The sequence below is a fragment of the Hyaena hyaena genome, unplaced genomic scaffold, assembly GCF_003009895.1.
Source record: "Hyaena hyaena isolate Hyena2069 unplaced genomic scaffold, ASM300989v1 scaffold_261, whole genome shotgun sequence".
Classification (NCBI taxonomy): Eukaryota; Metazoa; Chordata; class Mammalia; order Carnivora; family Hyaenidae; genus Hyaena; species Hyaena hyaena.
The window spans coordinates 258,263-272,447 of NW_024080893.1; the positions used below are offsets into that span (position 1 = coordinate 258,263).

The window sequence follows — 14,185 nt, forward strand, 5'->3', positions numbered from 1 at the left end:
TGACAATTTGAGTCCACCTTAAATTATGAGTATGATTCTAATATGAAGAAATGGGATAAGATCATTTACAAGTGAAAGGAATCATATAGGAGAGAGAAAAATTGGGGGCTATGTTACAAAATGAACAGGGATGGTTATGTCCTCTTATGAAAATTCAGGAACTCTTTGACCAGCTTCTATCCTCACATGAGCTATAGCAAATCGTGCATTCAGGGTCCTTTTTCCACTTGAAAATAATTCATGTATCATTCCATTCTTATTGACTCCCCTCTAGATATTTTGTTTTAAAAAGAATTACAGAGGCCATTCAGAAAAATTCCTATATTCTATAAAGAAAAGTTACTGCAAAGAGTGGTAAAGTAACTAATCATGTGCTGCTATAATTTTCTTGTTTCCTTATCTTAGGATAGGTGGCAAATACACATTTCCTAGTAGCATCAGCTATGCCATATACAATTCAGTCCTGGGGTGCCTGGGTGGCTCAGTTGGGTAAGCATCCACTCTTGATTTCAGCTCAGGTCACGATCTCATGTTTGACCCCCTCATTGGGCTCTGTGCTAACAATGCAGAGCCTGCCTGGGATTCTCTCTCTCCTCCTCTCTCTCTGCTCTTCCTGTGCACTCTGTCTGTCTGTCTGTCTCTCTCTCTCTCAAAATAAATAAATAAACTTAAAAAAAAAAAAATTCAACCCTAACTTCACTCTGGGGAAGCCTGTTCGGCTCTGTTGGCTCACTTCTCAATATGTATGTCTATGGGCTTCAGATGTAGCATGCCACTGATTTTGAGGGCCACGAATTGATTTTCTTGGAGAAAAGATATTTTGATAAATTTAAAAACACTAAAAAGGGGATTGGGGGAAAAGTGTATATGTACCTATTGTGGTTTAAACTACCATTTTCCACAAAATATTAAATGTGAATATACTTTTAAAACTCGAATGAACTGTGCAGTTACAAGGTATTAGATAAGTAGGCATATTATATACTTTTATGTGTTTATAAGTACAGGTAACTCTTGAACACACAGTCTTGAACTTTGTGGGTCCATGTATATGTGGATTTTTTTTTCCAATAAATACAATACAGTACTATAAATGTATTTTCTTTTCCTAATGATTTTCTAAATAACGTTTTCCTTTTCCTAGCTTACTTTAGTGTAAGAATGTGGTATATAATACATACAACATCCAAAATATGTGTTGATAAACTTTATGTTATCTGTTAAGGCTTCTGCTCAATAGTAGCCTATTAGTAGATAAGTTTGGTGGGAGTCAAAAGTTATACATGGATTTTTGACTATGTAAGGGGGTCTGCACCATAACCTCCTCCAAATATCTTTGAAAACACAGAAAAGATGAAATTTGAAACATTAAAAATAGGACTGAGTCCGGGGTGCCTGGATGGTTCAGTTGGTTAAGCGTCCGACTGCAGCTCAGGTCATGATCCCATGGTTCGTGGGTTCGAGCCCCGCATTGGGTTCTGTGCTGACAGCTTAGGCCCTGGAGCCTGCTTCAAATTCTGTGTCTCCCTCTCTCTCTACTCCTCCCTTGCTCATGTGCTTAAAGCATGCTCATGCTTTAAATTTAAAAAAGAATTTTAAAAAAATAGGACAGAATCAATATACTTGAGAGGATTTTCCAATAATTATTTCCTTCATCTATTCATATATTCAACAGTTTTTTAAATGACTATTATGTACCAGATGGTTCTAGACCTAGCAAGTATAGTGGTGAACAAAACTCCCTGCCTTCATGGAGCTTCTATTCCAGTGCAAGAAGACAAAATAAAGAACAATTTCAGAGTGCATTAAGTATTTGGAAAATAACTAAGCAAGGTAAGGGAGCAGAAAGTGATAGATATATATTCCAGATGGAGTGGTCAGGGAAGGCTTCTTAGAGGTGGTGACATTTGAGCAGATACCTGAATGAAGTGAGGGTGGGAGTCATGGTAATATCTGAAGGAAGAGCATTCAAGGCAGAAGATGAAACACATGCAAAGGTCCTGAGATAGAAACAGGCTTGTCATGTTCTAGAAACAGTGAGAAGATGGCATGGCTGGAGTAGACTAAGTAGGGGAAAGAAAAATGATAAGAAAGAAAAATGATAGCTAGTCAAGGACTAGATAGTGTAGGATGAGTTGTGAGGAGGTCACATTTAACTGGACTAAAAACAAACTTTGTGATCCACTTGAGAAGGAAATGCCTAAAAGTAGATGGGAAGACTTCTTGTCTCTCTACTATTACCAGAATGCCTCTTTATATAAGCAGAGGCTGTTACCTCCAAGAACCTGTCATCTCAGTCCTCTGGCAGGACACTAACTGGGGTGGGGTATACTGGTGATGCACAGTGAATCTTGGTAGGAGTTATCCTTACACGTAAAGTACCACAATTCTGGGTGGAGATGAAAGAGCCCTAGGTAAAGTGGATGCTCTAACTTAAAGCTTTTAAGGTGCTGTTTCATAGTGAGTTTGAGTGCCAGGCAGTGAGAACAGGAGAAAATGCTGTCTCTGTCCAAGAAAGTCATAATAGATGCAAAGATAGTAAATTTCACACAGTTGGGACATAATTCCAAGCCACATATTTGTGTAAGTGATTGAAATACTTGGATTTAGCTTCTATTTCCTTCTTTATTTCCCTTTTAAAATGTTATACAAACAATGCCAGTTCACAGCAAAATAAAATCTGGTATAGTTTTATTTACATTCTGGGCTGGGCTAAATATTTGCATTCTGTGGCTTGCCTACCAAGGATCACCTGGTAAATTATAAAGATGTATGACCATGAACAAGGATGGCCTGAAATAGACCTATGCCAGGGCCCACTTGGCTGGAGGGTCTATTTCAGAGGAAAAACCTGGGAGTCACACTGCTTTACAAGCATGACTCATGTATTGTTAGTACTATTTCATGGCAAGCCACTTAAAATATGTCCTGAGTACTGATACTGGAAATGACCTTGTTTTCCATATGCTTTCAAGTGTCTTCATTTAAGTGTGCATATTTATGCCTACATTTAACATCTATCTACATTTGGGCTTTACAATGGATAGCACTGTGATTAAAAGAAAGAATTCTGATATGGGACCTTGAATAAAATGTCAATTACGATCAGTTCCTGGCAAGTGTTTTAATCTTCCTAAGCCAGTTCCCTCCTTTGAAAAATGGAAATGATTCCTACCTTAAGAGTAATTGTAAGAATTACATTAATGTATAAGGTACCAAGCACGTTATATGTCACATGGTAAGTCCCCTTAAACAGTAGGTACTATTAATACAATAGAAACTCATTATTAGGAGAGACTGTAGGGATCAGAAATGTTTATTGAATGAAAAGGCACCAGAAACCAATAATATTGCACTGTTATGTTAACTAAAATTTAAATATTTTTTTAAAAGGAAGAAAAAAAAAAAGAAAATGCAGGTACCAATAGCACAGATTTCTTCTTCTCCTTTGTAATTGCTTACCTGCCTGAGGACTGAACCTCAGCTCACTGCACACTGTCACCTGAATCACCCATTAAGTTATCAAGGAAGGCAATGTAAAAACCCCAGGTGTATCTTCTGGTAAGGACTCGGACTGTTGAACCGGAAAGCTAAAAGTGCAAGCGTTACAACTGCCCTTCGATCCACACTCCCACATGGGTCGCCCGCTTATTTAAATGGTTCGTCCCTTCAGGTGCCACTTGGTAACATTTAGGCCGAGCGCCCTCCGCGGGTTCGCGGGTCGCGGCTGGAGGCAATAGTTCTCCCAGGTGTCCGCGGGGCTCGGCGACCCGGCCACCCCGAGCCTGGCACCAGGTGAGGGTTTAGCGTGGCTGCAGGAGCTCGGCCGGCTGCCGTGGGTGCAGAGGCCTCCGCGTCTGGCCGCGTCCCACCTTCGCGGGGCGCTGGGAGCCGGCGGGGACCGATACCTGGGGGACGCCCCAATCCCCGCGGGCGCCACGCCCGCCGCGCCCGCGGCGCGGGGAATAAGAAGTGAGCGCCCGGCCGCGGAGGTAAAGCTCGGCTCGGGCTGCGCGCCGCGGGGCCACAGTCGGAACGCGGGACCCAGGAGACGGAGCGACTATGGACGCGACGCGGGGCCTCGGCACCTTCGTGGTGTGGGACTACGTGGTGTTCGCCGCGATGCTGCTCATCTCGGCCGCCATCGGCATCTATTACGCCTTCGTGGGGGGCGGCCAGCAGACCTCCAAGGACTTCTTGATGGGCGGCCGCAGCATGACAGCCGTGCCCGTGGCGCTGTCCCTCACCGCCAGCTTCATGTCGGCGGTCACCGTCCTGGGCACCCCCTCGGAGGTCTATCGTTTTGGGGCCATATTCAGCATCTTTGCCATCACTTACTTCCTTGTGGTGGCCATCAGCGCGGAGGTCTTCCTGCCTGTGTTCTACAAACTGGGAATTACCAGCACCTACGAGGTAAAGCGTCAGGGTGGGTTGGGGAGGGGAGGGCTAGGACGTTTCAGGCTCTTGGAGGGATTTTCCTGGGGGGCAGACTCACCACCACATCGAAATCTCTCCCTGCCCAGGTCCATCACCTCCCCTGCCCTCCCCTTTTAGGGAGAAGTGTCCTGTGAAGGCGATAAAATCTTGGGACTTGCTCTCATGAGCTCAGTGAGAAAGAGACGCTTCCAAAATAAACGGAGTGATTTGGATTAGTGCTCACTAAGGCGCTTTCTGCTTTAACATCTTTGATTCTGAGTCAAGGGGAAAGATTTAAAAACTGTTTATCTGGGGGAGAGTTAGTTGTTCAAATCTCAACCCCTCCTCCTTGAAAGGAATCCCCTTATTCCAGGTCCACAGGCATCATTCACTTTCCCAGGATAGTCGGGGAAGAATTTGCACTCTCCCCTCCTTGCCCCTCCACACATGCGCGCGCGCACACACACACACACACACACACACACACACACACACACACATTCCCTGGAGAGGCAGATGCCCGAGTGGTTAAGGTGCTGTAACTCCTGTCCCAGTACCTACATTTGAGATCAGATTCTGCCACTTACTAGCTGGGCAACCTTGAGTGAGTTATTTAACCCTTTGTGCCCATTTCTTTCATCTCAAAATGAAAATAGTAATACCAACTACTTCATCTAGTTGTTGAGAGGATTAAATGAGATGATGCAAGGTTTGCATTCAGAAGAGTGTCTGGGGCTGAGTGAGTGCTGGATAAATGTGGGCCATAAGTATTTGTGGTGATAGTGGCAGATGTGGTTATCTTGGGATCACTAGGAAGATTTGGCTGCAAGGTTCTTAAACAGCTCTGCCTTTTCTCTATGTGGAAAGATGATTAGGAAAGGCACTTGTTGGGATGAGCACTAGGTGTTATATGTAAGTGATGAATCACTGGGTTCTACTCCTGAAACTGATACTACACTGTATGTTAAATAACTCGAATTTAAATCAATAAATAAAAGAAAACCATCTTTCCTGTTGCACATTTCCACTGGTTATAGGTTATCTCCAGTTGTCTGCAGAAAAAGGCTTTGTGAAGATAGGGAATGTTTGGTTTAGTTTAAAGAGCTGTTGAGTGTGAGTAGGGGGGCCAGTTCAGCACCCTCAGTGGGCTCTTCACCCAGGCACTAAACCCATAAGGAATATGGACAAACCTGTGGAAGTTTCCTCTCTTCCAGGTCATTATCCAGAGGACTCTGACACTCATTCTTAGCCTTGAGTTTAGGTACTTTTTGCTCCAGTCCAGGGCCACTGGAATGTGGTTTCCTAGTGAGGCTGATTCAGCTGGTGCTGGCTACAGGGCCTCAATGGCCCAAAAAATGTTAGTGACAAACTGCCTGGGCTGTAGTGATGCCATCCAGGGCGAGGCATCCCTGTGACAACAGTGCCTTCCACTCACTCTGACCATTATGTTTGGGAGAGTTCAGTCATCACCCCAGAGGAGCAGGATGGAATTTCTTTGTTTTGCTCAAAGTTAACTAACAGGCTGCCCCAGGCCAAACTCCATTTTCTGGGTTTGTTTGTTTGTTTGTTTGTTTGTTTTTACCCTCAAATTGTTTTGAAAGAAAATTAATTTAGCATTTGTGATGTTGAGAAGTCAAATACAATTCCAGATTCTAGCTTCTTTCGAGAATTTAGAAGCCTGGTGACACCGGGCTTACATTCCCTGGGGTGAATTCCATGATCAGTTCCCAGTTTTATGGCCATTGCTCTCACTCTCTATTAATTTCTACACTGAGACCTCATGGTCATGGCTGCATGGTTATCTTCTCATGACAGGGAAATCTTTATCTGCATTTTTGTCTTTCTCAAAAATGCAAAAGGGAATATGGACAGGGGTGAAGGGAGTATTGGGTTTTGAGGGAGATGTGAGAGGACATATTTCTTAGCAGATATGAGGAGTATTCCAACATTTTAATATGAAACCCTCAGTGCCTGGGTGGCTCAGTCGGTTAAGCGTCCGACTTCAGCTCAGGTCATGATCTCATGGTTTGTGGTTTTGAGCCCTGCATCGTGCTCTGTGCTGACAGCTAGCTCAGAGCCTGGAGCCTGCCTTGGATTCTGTGTCTGCATCTCTCTCTGACCCTCCCCTGCTCACGCTGTCTCTCTCTCTCAGAAATAAAATAAAATAAATTAAATTAAATTACATTAAAAAAATAAAATAATAAAATGAACCCCTGGCTGATCCACTTGTGTATGTTACTTGATGAGCCCTGAGGCAGTTTGAGTCTGTGAGCTCTGATCTGTAGTTATCCAACTCCAAAACTCAGAAAGGATTTGAAGAACCTCACAAGAGGACTTCAGTCCCCAGAGATGAATGCTCCTCTCATAAGCACTGACCCATGCTGCCTCGGGCCAGCAGCATTAACTCAACCAGAAACAGATTTCCCGTACATTTCTAGTGGTGGAGGCTGTTAGCAGGGTTCCAGCTAAAAATGGCAAGAAGTTAATGTTTACTAAATGCTTAATACATGTGTGGCACTGGGCTGCATGGTTTACACACATACATTATCTGAGTCAATACTCAAAACAATCCTTATAAGGGAGGTGCTAGGAGAGTCCCATTTTGCAGACAAAAGAGACTCAGGGTAAGTTAAGCTACATAAGAGAGTGTGAGCCTAGAGGCTGTGCAGTGGTGCATACCGGCTGCTTCTGAAGGCTCTGGTGAGCCTGTTATAACCCTCAAGCAGGGCTTATAAGAGTGCAGAGAGAACAAGGGAAGTAGAACAGAACACACAGAGTTGTGGGCATGCTGGCGACATCCATGACTTGTGGGTGCCCAGCAGCTGGGGTCAGGGAAGTTAGGATAACGTGCTTTGTGCCTAACGATTGGCCATAGCAAACACTTTCCTGTGACTATTTTCTTTTCTTTTATGCTTCAGAGGGTATCATCTACACCGAATAGGAATTCTACCCTGGTATTCTTGCTCAAATATGAAATCTATTCCTACTTATATTTCTTTAGCTAGAATTGGCTGTTCAGAAGCATATTTGTTATCTGTTTATCACTGCTTTCAATGTACAGGCCTGATAGATGTTAGCCACTTCCAGGCCCACAGACAAGAAGTATAATGTAGGAATACAGTTTCGTTTACCGCTTCTTCAGGATCTTTCTGGATCCATGAAATCTGTGTGTTGGAACTGAGTTGTCCAGGTGTGTGTGTGTGTGTGTGTGTGTGTGTGTGTGTGTATTTATTTTTAATATATATGTATGTTTATAATTGTGGGTTATATTTGTGGATTTGGATGCCAAATTTCTAATGTCTTACTTTTGAATAACAAGTTATAATATTTCCCCATCCATTTATATCACTTGGTAGTCTCCAAAGCCCTGCAAAGTAAGAGGGGAAAGAATTAGTACTGTGATCCTCATTTTCAAGAGGAGGAGTCTAAGATTTCCAGTGCCTGCCCCAAGCTTGTGGAGTCATGAGCGGGACTGGGTCAATGGCTGGAACTCCTCCCCCAAACTATACTGTGCTGTATAGTTTTTACCTGTTAGTTGTTTCTGAAGGTCGTCCCATGTGCCAGTGCCACCTGCTCACCCTGAGTCTTAGAGACATGGTCGGTTTGCCTATTTATTTGGTATTCCAAATAATGTAGTGGTTCCCTGCCCAGATTTGAGCCTCAAATGGTCCTAGACTTGCATTGTGGCTGTGAGAGTTGTTATGTTGCAACTTTGGTATTCTCTCTGAACCCTAGTGCCCTCGCCTCTGACTGGCAATACTGGCCCTCGGGAGTTGTTGGAAGGACAGTGTATACAGCAAGTACTCTATAACTGTTTCCTGGGATTATGGAGCAAAAATATCTGGTGTCGTTTCCTCTGATTATTACTTAATATCAGTTTTCCCTTCCTCTTTCTTTTCTCTTGCTATATGAAAAAACTGTTTCCAGCTTTAAAATTCTCTCTACGTGAGTAATAAATATTCAAGTTAAAGAATGTTTGAGGGGCGCCTAGGTGGCTCAGTCGGTTAAGCGTCTAACTTCGGCTCAGGTCATGATCTCATGGTTCGTGGTTTCGAGCCTCGTGTCAGACTCTGTGCTGACAGCTAACTCAGAGCCTGGAGCCTGTTTCAGATTCTGTATCTCCCTCTCTCTCTGACCCTCCCCTGTTCATTCTCTCTCTCGCTCTCTCTCTCTCTCAGAAATAAATAAAACATAAAAAATTTTTTTAAAAAAGAATGTTTGAGACCCTAGCTTTATTCCAGCTCTAAAATTCTGATTCTAACTCTATAACATATTATGATATATAGTATAGGAGATAAGCAGATTATTTTATTTTATTTTATTTTATTTTATTTTTTTATTTCTAGGAGAGAGAGAGAGAGAGACAGCGTGAGCAAGGGAGGGTCAGAGAGAGAGGGAGACACAGACTCTGAAATACGCTCCAGGCTCCGAGCTGGCAGTCAGCACAGAGCCCAATGCGGGGCTTGAACCCACGAACCGCGAGATCATGACCTAAGCGAAAGTCAGTCGCTTAACCAACTAAGCCACCCAGGCGCCCCAAGAGGATTATATTTTAAGATATGGCAGATGTCTAGGAAAGTAGGAAAAATGGCAATTGTTCGTTGGCCCTGAACGGAAACTGACATAGACTGATTTAAATAAACAATAACTTATTTGGGAGGTTATAGGAGTAGTCCATCAGAGAGTGAAAAGCTGAACAAAGAGGCTGTAAAAAGACTGGAAGCCAGGGACCTCTTCAGGCTACTATCAGGATCAGTCCACTTTTACTCCAGTCATTTTCTATCTTTATATTATGCCTCTAAGATTTAAGTACCCATTGGAGAGAGAAGCCTATTGCCTGAACTTGGGTCATATGACCATCCCTTGGTCAGAAGAGGCAGGGCACCTTGATAGACAGTTAAATCACAATTGCCTACAGTGGGAAAGGTTGATTCCCAAGACAAAGGGGAGAATGGCATTTTTCTCATTCTAAAAATACAGACTATAATCCACTTATATGATATTCTTGAAAAGCCAAAACTAGGGATGGAGAACTAGGGTAGGGAGAGAGTGTGCCTACAAAGGAACAACATGACAGAGTTTTCTGGTGGTGGTGGAATTGTCCTGTATGTATTAAAACCCAATGGGCTGCACTTTAAAACATGAATCAGTTTTGCCATATGTAAATAAAAAGAGTAGTAAAGTAGGAATACAGAATACAAATCACTTATGAGGTTGCTTTAAATTTCTAACCCTTTACATCTTAAGCAGCTGATTTTTAACAATAGTATAAAGTTTTCACATATTAACCTTTTTTTCCTGTTTTGGAAACAGTATTTAGAGCTTCGATTTAACAAATGTGTTCGTCTCTGTGGAACAGTCCTCTTCATTGTTCAAACAGTAAGTTACTGTCCTAATGTTAGTTTATTTTACCTTTTGGCATCTAAAATGTTTCAACTAAGGCATCTGGGCCAAGGTTATTTGATAAGTGAATGAAAGATAAGAAAGAGATGTTGAAAATAGGAGACAAAAAAGGAAAAACACTTGCTGTTATATGGCATCAATTCTTAAGATCATTAAACAGTGTTTTAGCAAATACCCCACTTCCTGGAAAATGGAATGGTTTAAGTGAATGCTAAGTATTACATTAGTCAAACAATAGTTAATGTTGCTTCAGAGCACATGCTTTTTCCTATTCCACCTCCCCCTTTTCCCATCAAATTGACTGAGAAGTTATCATTACTGAGATGACAAAGATATTTGAAGGAGTTGTAGTAGCTGATAGTAGGAATTGTAACAAAGAGAAAACAAGTGGTATGTTTCTTAGTGTTTTGCAACTTGTTGAGTAACAGGTTTGAAAAAATTAACTGACATAGGAAGACACTAGGAAATAATTTCAATTGCTTGAAAGCATGCTGACAAAAGTCAATCAGAGCTCTCTTTTAAAAAATGGAAACTTAAGCCCTAATTGAAGTGGTTACCAAGTATAAAACAACAGAACCATGAGCTCTGGAGTTTTTAAAGCCAAGTACATAGTCCAGTAATATAAGTAAATGCAAATATAGATTTACTGATTGACACAAATGGAAAGCAAAGATTTGCCAAGCAGCGAGTGACGGAGAACACTTCCCAGTCTTCATCCAGGTTACTGGAAGCTTGTCATGATTATTGTCAATCATTTATATCACTCTTCCTCTTGACAGCTAAGTGCTTTTTGGGGAATGGGTCTGTTAATGGAGATCTAGGCAAGAGTTTTCATTCTAATCCCTATTTGTAATTCACTTCTCAAATCACAAGCTACCCTAAGGATTTGCTATAGCATAATAGAACACATTTGTAAATTATTTAACCTGACTCCATTTTATATCTCTGTAAATTGCATAACTTAGATTGGTCCTTAACACTTTCAGTGTAAAAGGAAGGGGCTCTTTGGGGTCTAGTAGAGATTCTGACAAAGAACTGAGGCTGGTATCTTGCATTTACCAACTGTTCAGTTCCCCTTTGGATCATTTTTACAAATACCTACAGAGATGAAAAGTGGGGAACAAGTGTCAGGAAGGTGGCCTGTGGTCATGCTTTCACATCTTCAAGTTGGTCAGGATAATGACTGTGGAAAGTTCATTACTGCAAAAAGAGGAAAGCTTTACTATCTCCAACTTGAAGGACTTACTTCCATTGACCTACCCATGTAATATAATCAAACATTCAAATACTACCTAATATGGCTTTTTTCCACCGTATGTTTTTATAGAATAAAAATAGGGAATCAACCAACAAAATTTTTAAAAAATTTTTTTACATTTATTTATTTTTGAGAGAGAGAGAGTGAGCACAAGTGGGGAAGGGGCAGAGAGAGAGAGGGAGACACAGAATCCAAAGCAGGCTCCAGGCTCCAAGCTCTCAGCACAGAGCCTGACGTGGGGCTTGAACTCACAAATCATGAGATCATGACCTGAGCTGAAGTCAGACGCTTAACTGACTGAGCCACCCAGGCACCCCAATCGTATGTTTTTATAGAGTAAATCACAGAACATATATGAATAGACAGGATATAATATACAGTATTTGAAAGATGGGAAGCAGTGAAAATGATATCCTGAGAAAAAAGACCATATTTATCATACTACTGTATCCCAGATTCATAAATATTTGTTAGATTATGGGTGAAAAACAATATACAGTATAGAAAAGATGGAATATAGTTTTTGTTGGCTTTCAGGGTGTTTTCAAGGACAAATTGACACTTTTTAAAAAATTAATGAGCATCAAACTTTTTGAAACTAGTTTCTAAAATTATTACTGTTTTTCCCAATTAATTATGCAGTGATTAACAATAGTTTCAAGGCATATGAATGAGGGGCCATCTCTTTTTTTAAGTTTGTATTCTTCCTTTCCTTCTAATTGTTTACATTGAGGAAAATTGATTTCAAGGTTGAGTTGATGGATCAATGACATCTGCACCAAGCACCATGGAAAAAGTCCATGTTTTTAACAAATATGGCCATAAAAGATTTTTGTAACCTCTGAGCACACCACAAACAATAAAGGAGAATCAACTTCACTTAAATAACATTTTTAAGTTACAAATTTTATCAAGTATACTGAAAACTACTGTTTTAATTTATAATTGAGTTTATAAAAAATAATATTTTATTTTATAATTCATACAGTATATTTGGTTTTCTTTTTCCCCTAGATTCTGTATACTGGAATTGTTATTTATGCCCCTGCCCTGGCTTTGAATCAAGGTACATTTTAGAGTTGACAACTATGTCACTCACATTTTGGGATTCATTTTTAAATAGACTTTATTCTCTCTTTGGGGAGATGGGGAGATGGAGGAATTCTTCCAGTAACCTGCATCAACTTGAGGGGAGCAACATGGGTTTAAGTGTTTACTCTAGCAGCTTCTTTGGGTTCCTGGATCAATAGCTCCAAAGGATGTATGATTAATAGATCCACAGACCTCACTGAGGAGTGAATCTTGGATGTACCACCCAGCCATGCCCCATTCCTTCAGAATGAACGCCCCCTATGGTCTAAGTCACAAATGGCTGCACTTTCTTCCTTAGTGGCTCTAACTGGGAGCCCATAGTCAGGAGGATTCTGTGTTACTCACCTCAGTTCCATTATAAAGTCGGTCAGAGAGAGAAGCTTTTCTTCTTCCCATTTCTAATGTGGTCCAAAATGCAAGATAGGGAGATTTGTGTGACTTGAACTATCAGATCTTTCCTAGTGACAAAATGAAAGATGGTACAGTACCCTTTTAAACAAATGTATGAAAATGGTGCTGATCAACAAACTACTCTTTGGATTTGGGCAGATAAAAGCCATGAAGCTGGAATAGTTTGCTGAATCAAAGGTGCCTGTTAGTCATATCTGCAAAAGGCTTTGGGGAAACCTCATATCCTTTGAATTCTTATCAATCAGATATGAATTTATCTCTAAAGCTTTCTTGTGAAGTGAACAAGTGGACTTTGATGGGAAAAATGTGAATTAATTCCTGGAGTTAATATAAAATGGAAAAGCCCTGCTAAATCCACACTCTAATTTCTTGATTTCATGATAGACAGTAATTATTACCTAAATTTATAAAGTATAACAGTATCATTACAAAGAATAATTCCATGATATCACATGCTCTTGAATTTTGAATGACAGGCATGTTCTATGTCAACCTTACCAGCATCATGAATGGGTCAATTTCATGTATAAAGAGCTGAGCTATAAACTTCATAAGTTACCTATTGACTTTAAGTATAACTAAAGATGTTGGCTTTAGGGTTTTAAAGTACATTTGTGGCAGTAAGAGAGTACTGCTTTCCATCTGTGAAGAAATTGAGGACTCAGGTCTTATCAGTTCATTGAGCCATTTACTAGGAATTAGGACCCACAAGACTGCATTTTGATCACTTGAATATCAATTGTATATTTTACTGAGTGTGCAACAGATGCTCCAGAGAAACTTGTTTAACTGAAATGAATCTTAACATTCTTTAGGTCTAACCATTTTCTTTTTACTTTTTTTTAAATTATAGAAAACTTCACACATATGTTAGAAAAAAAAAGAATAGCATATTGAACTCTAACATATTCTTAACTTCACTAAAAATGATCAACTCTTGGTTTAATTCACTCTGTTTCACTCACTAGATTATTTTGCTGTAAATCTGAGATATTTTATCATTTTATCTGAATTCAGTGTCTTTTAAAAATAAGGATATGATTTTTTTTCCACTGAGGTAAAATTGGCATATAACATTATATTATACTATAATGATTCAATATTAGTATGTGTTGCAAAATGACCACCACAATGTCTAGCTAACATCTGTCTTCATACATAGTTGAAAAAGTTCTTTTTCTTGTGATGAGAGCATATTAATATTTATTCTCTTAGCAACTTTCAAATATGCACTACAGGATTATTAACTATAGTCACTATGCTGTACATTACATCTCCAGGACTTAGGTATTTTATAGCTGGAAATATGTTCCAGCAAGTGTTTTGCAAATACAATTATACCATTTTTATACCTAAAATATTAAAATCATTTTTTGATACCATCAATATGAAGTCAGTGTTCAGATTTCCTAGATTTTTTCTTTTTTATTGTATTTCATCATATGCATCTCCAAAATCTGTTTATCCATTCTTTTATTGAGGGACATTGGGTTGTTTCCAGTTTTAGGCTACAATGAATTAAAGCTACTGAGATCTTTTTTAAAATTTTTTTAAAATTAAAAAAAAATTTTTTTAATTAAAAAAATATATTTTTTTGTTTTTATT

The 14,185-nt window shown here is 40.1% G+C and overlaps 1 protein-coding gene across 1 annotated transcript in view; it reads left to right on the forward strand.

Moving 5' to 3' along the window:
- The first annotated feature begins 4,062 nt into the window (after positions 1-4,062).
- The window catches only part of SLC5A8 (solute carrier family 5 member 8), a 49,684-nt gene continuing 39,561 nt past the window's right edge, over positions 4,063-14,185 (forward strand). The window contains exons 1-3 of the mRNA XM_039245596.1: positions 4,063-4,413; positions 9,730-9,795; positions 12,092-12,143. Coding sequence (XP_039101527.1) covers positions 4,063-4,413; positions 9,730-9,795; positions 12,092-12,143 — 469 coding nt within the window. The remainder of the gene's footprint in view (positions 4,414-9,729; positions 9,796-12,091; positions 12,144-14,185) is intronic.